Source organism: Cebidichthys violaceus, unplaced genomic scaffold, assembly GCF_023349555.1.
Source record: "Cebidichthys violaceus isolate CVI_PGR_0920_01 unplaced genomic scaffold, fCebVio1.0.p SCAF_137, whole genome shotgun sequence".
Classification (NCBI taxonomy): domain Eukaryota; kingdom Metazoa; phylum Chordata; class Actinopteri; order Perciformes; family Stichaeidae; genus Cebidichthys; species Cebidichthys violaceus.
Genome location: NW_027176304.1, coordinates 242469 through 250000, shown reverse-complemented (window position 1 = coordinate 250000; position 7532 = coordinate 242469). Strand labels below are relative to the sequence as shown.

At 38.9% G+C, this 7532-nt stretch overlaps 1 protein-coding gene across 1 annotated transcript in view; it reads right to left on the bottom strand.

Annotated features, from left to right (window-relative positions):
- The window catches only part of gnrhr4 (gonadotropin releasing hormone receptor 4), an 11708-nt gene extending 6462 nt beyond the window's left edge, over positions 1-5246 (bottom strand). Inside the window, exon 1 of the mRNA XM_068708169.1 lies at positions 4731-5246. Within this exon, the coding sequence (XP_068564270.1) occupies positions 4731-5246 (516 nt within the window). The remainder of the gene's footprint in view (positions 1-4730) is intronic.
- Positions 5247-7532: the final 2286 nt, after the last annotated feature.

Sequence of the window (7532 nt, the reverse complement as noted above, 5' to 3'; positions counted from 1 at the left end):
CAGGTCCCAAGAGCAACAGTGCAAACAATTGTTTGTAAGTATAAAGTCCATGGCACTGTTTTGTCACTGCCACGATCAGGAAGAAAACGCAAGCTATCACCTGCTGCTGAGAGAAAATTGGTCAGGAGGGTGAAGAGTCAACCGAGAACCACCAAAAAGCAGATCTGCCAAGAATTAGAAGCTGCTGGAACACAGGTGTCAGTGTCCACAGTCGAGCGTGTTTTGCATCTCCATGGACTGAGAGGCTGCCGTGCAAGAAGGAAGCCCTTGCTCCAAAAGCGCCACCTTAAGGCTCGACTGAAGTTTGCTGCTGATCACATGGACAAAGATAAGACCTTCTGGAGGAAAGTTCTGTGGTCAGACGAAACAAAAATCGAGCTGTTTGGCCACAATGCCCAGCAATATGTTTGGAGGAGAAAAGGTGAGGCCTTTAACCCCAAGAACACCATGCCTACCGTCAAGCACGGTGGTGGTAGTATTATGCTGTGGGGCTGTTTTGCTGCCAATGGAACTGGTGCTTTACAGAGTGTAAATGGGATAATGAAGAAGGAGGATTACCTTTCAAATTTTAGAAGATAACCTAAAATCATCAGCCCGAAGGTTGGGTCTTGAGCGCAGTTGGGTGTTCCAACAGGACAATGACCCCAAACACACATCAAAAGTGGTAATGGAATGGCTAAATCAGGCTAGAATTAGGGTTTTAGAATGGCCTTCCCAAAGTCCTGACTTAAATCCCATTGAGAACATGTGGACAATGCTGAAGAAATAAGTCCATGTCAGAAAGCCATCAAATTTAACTGAACTGCACCAATTCTGTCAAGAGGAGTGGTCAAAGATTCAACGAGAAGCTTGCCAGAAGCTTGTGGATGGCTACCAAAAGAGCCTAATTTTTCTGTTAACCCATAATAAAGTCATGAAAGAACCAAACTTCATGAATTTTTTTTTGTGACAAAGAAGTATCTGTTCCAATCACTCTATCAGAGAAAAATCAGAGTTGTAGAAATAACTGGAAATTCAAGAGAGCCATGACATTATGTTCTTTACAAGTGTATGTAAACTTTTGACCACAACTGTATATATAATATATATATATATATATATATATATATATATATATATATATATATATGTATATATATATATATATATATATATATATATATATATATATATATATATTTAGGATTACAGCCATATAAAATTGTAAATGGAGATTTGATCCAGTGACCTTTCGCGGTAGCAACACCGGCAGGTTTGTGGCAAGATGAGTTTGGTTCCAGGCGTCTTGGCATTTTACATGTGCTTCAAAGTGTCATCTCTCTCATCCTCCCATTCTTCATCACAGTCCTGTCCAGAAATAATAATTGTAAGGGATTGTGTTGAGTGCTGGTTGATACCGGATACCAGCTACACCAGGGATGTAGTAACAGATCACTCTGCTGCAAAACTGAGCCTGAATCAACTTGTTTTGCTGAGATAGGTCTCTATATTATCAGTATTTTTTTTTATTGTGCAGAGTCATGATGTCCATGTAATATTTGCTTTTGTTCTCTGTAACCGTGATCCTCACCTAAAGTAACAGCAGAAAGAAGCTGTAAACACAACACTGGCAGGTTGACCAGGTGAACTTGTCAATAAGCAGTTGCTTAATTACACATCCAGCATACAAAAAGAAACATTACCATTCATTTGGAGTCTTGCTTTGTGTCCACCTGATGATTGTAAACCAAATATTGTCTCTTTTTAAACACTGTTCTGGTCAAAAGCAACTCCTGAGAGAAGTGTCTGGTTCGTTAGCTGCTTAATGCTCAACTATGTTCACCAGCTTATTGCTAACTGTGTCTTTCAGTCATTTGGGGTTGGGCAGGTATAGTGCACAGTGGTTTATTAGATTGTTTGCTAAAAAGAGAGAAAACTTAGCAAAAGTGTAATAGTTGAAAAAGCCTAAAACCAAAACAAATTAGCTATAAGACACTGGAAAAACTCCAAAAAGAGGGGAACTGCAGAATTGGTGATATCTGTGAATGTCTCGCTATGCGACACCTTTTACCTAAATAATAATTTTACCATGTCAATAAAATAGTACTAATAATAGCTGCTTTAAACATATCTTAAGTATAGTAATATTTCCCTCACTTCAATCATGCTCTAGTTGCCAAATTAAGATAATGTGGGAAACATTTATTCTAAAAATGTTATCATTGAACATAAAATGTTTTTTTTCAAAAGTATCATTGTGCAGCAAATTCTGAACACAATCTTGGAGCAAACAATAGGCAGTAGAGAAGCCAGCTTTCAATCAGTACAGTACACCTTTTGTTTTTAAACTTAAATTACTGGAACTATGATTGCAATTATTGCTGTAACTCAGCTGATAAAAGGATTTTAGGGATAACTCTTTGCTGTCTGAAGAACCTCTGCAGAAGCTTTTAATCAGAGAGGGATTTCTTAGAGCTCCTTGGCTCTTGGAAGCTCCCTGCCGTGAGAGAGTGCAAGTGTAGGAAGAGCGTTATATCATGAAATATTGGCACTTATTAGAATACTCTTCAGCCAATCAGCCAATCACAGCGCAAGGCTTAAAATGACTGTGGTGTAAACTTTGCATAATAAATCAGTCGTATACAGTCAGTGAAGCAACAACTCGTGGATGTAGAGGACACTTGTTTAAGCAGCAGGAGCAACAAAGGCTGGACTGTGTATTCCTTCCTGAATCTATAAAAAAGGGATACTTGTGCCAATTGTCTTCCCAGTCACATCTCCCAGGCTACTCATTTTTACATTCTCAGGAGCTAAATCTAGACTGTGTCAGATGAAGGTTAAAACAAGTTTAAATCAGGCCACATCACATGTAGGTTAGCTGTAGTGTCTAATGAAATCTGCAACATTACTTGTTACTGTTTCACAGTAATACTGATGCCAAACATGTGATTCTGATGAAATTCTAATCTGACCCCGAGTTACAGATGGTTTGATGTAGTTATTCAACAACACAAAGCTGTAGAAAAAATAAAAAAGTGATGCCTACAATGTATGATTTGTCTTACAAAAGAGTAACTAAATCTGTGGATTTCTCAGTTTGTTCTGACTTAGCGTTGCAAAGAAAGTGAGAGACGTCTCAGACCACTCATTAGCAAATAAAAAAAGGCCCCTGAGTCTTCAAAAATGCCTGAGCCTTACATTTGCATTTCAATAAAAAGGATGCAGGAATGCAATGAATAAGAATTAGATTAACAACATAGTCAAAAATCTCTAAATAAAATAAGTATGTTTCAAGGGCATCATGTTCCCATTTCGGGGCACAGTTTCTCCTTATTTCCTATTTGTGAATGTAATACCAACTGATTTGACTTCAAGACTAGATGGGTTGATAACTGTAATAATCTGGTTGATTTTAGTGCTTTATTGTATATACAGCTCTCAGTTGGACTTTTCTTTTCACCTTTCATGTCAACACTTTTTTAGTCATCTCTCACTAATTTCTATTTGACAAAAAGTCTTCTGACACATTCTTACACACAGGTGAAAGAAAACGTCTCACAGACTATATTCTGAATGAGCGTGGCCGTAACACATAAAAATCTCTGAAATAGTGAGTTATCAAATCATCACACACAACACACACACACACACACACACACACACACACACACACACACACACACACACATACAGTATATACATATACTGTATGTGTATATATCTGTATATACATATACATATGTACCGGGTGACCGTGGCTTAGTGGAGGGTCAGTGGTTCGATCCCCGGTGATCTCTTGAAAAGTCACTAAATGTAATTTATCTTTTCAAGAATGAATAGAGGACATGACAGCTGTGTCCATATGAGAGGTTAAGTTGTCAGATGTTCACTTCTTTTGACCCAGTGTGGTCCAGTCGCACTATGAGTCTGAGGAAATAAAGGTGATCTCACACCTGAGGAGGTACTTGATTAGCATCCATGATACTTGCAACCCTCCTGAGAGTCGGGTCAAGGATCCCTTCAAAACGTGTTATACCTGATTAGATATCCAGTTTTATTCACACAGGCTGCTGCCTCATTTGTGTTCGCAGGTAAAACTAATTCAAGTACTGTTGTGAATTTCTGATATGCCGTTCAGCAGCCAGAGACCAGGACCTTGTGCTTGAAAATTACCTGGAGCAAAATCATATCCATATTAATCTTAAGTATTGTGAAGCTTCCCACGACTTGTAATTAACAATAAAACCTAATTAAATGAGCACAACATGTGGACAAAGTGCACTTGTTTTGCTGTAAAAGTGGATATCCTAATAGATTGAGTGAGACAGCAGCATTTACTACAGTTGCATAAGTGTTATTTATTTGTTTGCTTTGATTACCTCAATGTTGTTTCAAAATGTTTCCTGCAGACCTAACCAATTATCTAATAAACCTTCACCTTTCTTTTCAGCTAAATTAAACAAGATGGATTCACTAGAGGAAAGCACACTGGCAGTGGTGTGTGCTTTTTGAACACGGTTTCATTGTCCTTCAAATTAAACTATGCTGGGGAGAGGTGTACAACCAGCAGCTGCCATGTGACAACAAACCTCATATGAGTATCATATGAGTATCATATGAATGTATAGAGGGTTTATCGAGTGTGTGTGTGTGTGTGTGTGTGTGTGTGTGTGTGTGTGTGTGTGTGTGTGTGTAGAGAGTGTGTAAGTATTGGATGAGTGGCAGAGCAAACTAAAAGTGTTTTCTCCTACCTGAGGGAGCGAGAGGATTACACTCATCGTCCAGGCCACAGTCAACATGATCTTGCTTTTCCTTTTGGCCTCACTGATGCCCAGGGGATTGAGAATGGCAGACTGTCTATCCAAGCTAATGACCACAGTTACAAAAGCGCAGGAGTACATCGCCACCAGTTTCATGAACATCAGCAGCCTGCAGGCGACATCTCCCGCCTGCCACTGCACCGTGATGTTCCACACGGCGTCCACGGGCATCACGATGAAAGTCACCAGCAGGTCCGCCACGGTCAGGTTCATTATGAGGATCCTGACGTGCGATTTGCGCTTGCCGCCGTTGCTGGCAGCATACAGCACAACCAAGTTGCACACAGCTGAAACCGCGCACAGACTGAAGGTGATGATTACTCTGACTTTCGCCGCTGTGGAGAAAGTGGGCAGCTGGAGCGCGTCTCCATCAGCGCTCTTGTTGCAGGCTGAGGCGGCTCCCTGGCAGCTGCCGTTCACTGTCTGATCCGTCAGCTGGTGGAACATAATTAACTGACGGGAGGCACAAATACAAGGCAATGATCCCGGATACTCCTATGCAGTGTCTGTCTTCTCCATCTGCACCTCTAACGGAACTTCAGCAGTGTACCTAAGATAAGAGAACATTTATTGGTACGGTTTTTAAGCTGGTGTCTATAGATGCCGCAAGGCTCAGGTGCTGTTCGTTAGCGGCACCGGTAACATGGCTATACATCTTTTAAACAACTCTGTAGGAAAGGCACATGCAGCTTTACGCACAACAAATGACCACCACGCTGTTTAGCTTATATGATATTCAGAAGCATGCAAAATGATTACACAAACTGTATAGTATATATTAATAAAGAATAGGAAAGAACAGGAGTTAGAAAAATGCATAACTAAACGGTCTCAGGTGAGGAAATAAAGACACCAGTACTTAAGTGCTATTTGCTGAACTTTTAACTCTCCTTCTCTTCTGATTTTCTCACGGTTCCACATCCATCGCTTCCTCTTAATAAAGGTAGGTATGCCTATTGCCTATTTACTGTTCCGAAGAGAGAGGAAAAAGACATAGAAGGAAATCTGAATTAAGCCAATTTTTTAGGCAGAAAAAAAAAATAGCTTACCTGCAATTAGGAGTAGCGGAGCTGAGAGTGAGCGCTGAGGGGATCTCACTGTGTTTCTACTGCAGTCACTGCAGCTGTTGCTTCATTCTTCCGCTCTGACGCACGTTTTGAGTAGATACCAGGCAACAAATGAGGAAAGTGTTAGGAGTAACTGCGAGTGAAGCATTAGTAACTCCTAATCAAATTTGATAGAGTAGTCAATGATTAGTTAATTGAGAATGGAATGAGGAACGAATCAGGAACGATTTGATAATTGACGAATCATCAATAATTATCATAATAATAATAAGTTCCCTATTAATTACTACGAGGCAAGTGGATAATTATGAGTTACTATAAAACTGATTTGGAGATCCTAGCGGTAAGGATAGTTCATGATTATCTGTTAATCGCTCACATTCACCACTTTCTTTATTTGTGATTAACTCTGAGTGGCACAAAACTAACGACTCATTAATTACTCAACTGTTGTCGTGCCCTCCAAGTAATACATAATACCACTAGTCCCTCATTACTTCATTATCTTTACAGATTAGAAACAGCAGGATTCTTAATAAGTGATGTATTCATCATATTCAATCCACACATTAATATTCCCATCAATGAATATTATGAAGTTGAACATCATTCCAGCACAACACATAGGTCACTTAAGACTGTTGACTTCATCACATTATGTACATGTTGGTTAGCCGTAGTATGTTTGTTGTTAGCAGAAATGCTAATGCTAAAAGCAACCCCTTGGCGTTTCTCTTATTTTGTTGTATTACAACAAGTAAAATGGAATTTATGTAATGGAACTTCACAAAATCGTATAAATTGGTGAAGTGAAAATAACAATTGGGTTATCTTTGACCTCCCCTCTCTGATCGAGAAAGAGGAAATACTCACAGACCACCTTGCCTGGACTATGAGTGTTGGTTCTGTCTGTTATGGTGCCATATTGTTTCCATTTTGTAATAATAGATTTAATGGTGCTCCGTTGGAGCATGTGACAAATCATGTGACACTTAGGTTGCACACAGGTGGACTTTATATGACTAATTATGTGACTTCATAAGGTAATTGGTAGCATCACATCTTATATAGGGGCTTGTATAGCAAAGGTGGAGAATACACATGAAGTAATGCAAAGTCTATTTGTCAAGTTTTTTTTTTTAAATTTTGCTTCATCAATTTTGACTATTTTGTGTGGGTTCATTACATACAATCCAAATACAATTCTGCTTTAATTCCAGGTAGTAACGCAACAAAATAAGAAAAATGCCAACAGGGGTGAAAACTTGCAATGCATGGTCTGTGTCCACTTCACTCCCAGTGTTGAGGTTTAATAAGTGATTAAATAATTAGCACAAGCTTGTTAAAAATGACTTAAAAATTAGAGCAACATGTTGTAGTAGATATTGTTGGTTCTATTTTGGTGTTTTATTCAATCTTAGCAGTGTTCCCAGAGATAAGACTTATTTTCAGAATCCCAACTTCTTTGCAGATTCTAAACTGGATCACGTTTATGTGACAATATGAAGATAAAAGAGGCAACAATTTTGTCCCTAGATTGTGAGAAATTATTTTTGCAAATAGAATTGTCAAATCTAACTGAATTAAACTTTAAAAATGAGCCCAGTGTTAAAACGAGATGAAGTAGTGAATGTCATTGACCATGATTGTCAAAGCCTCTAACACA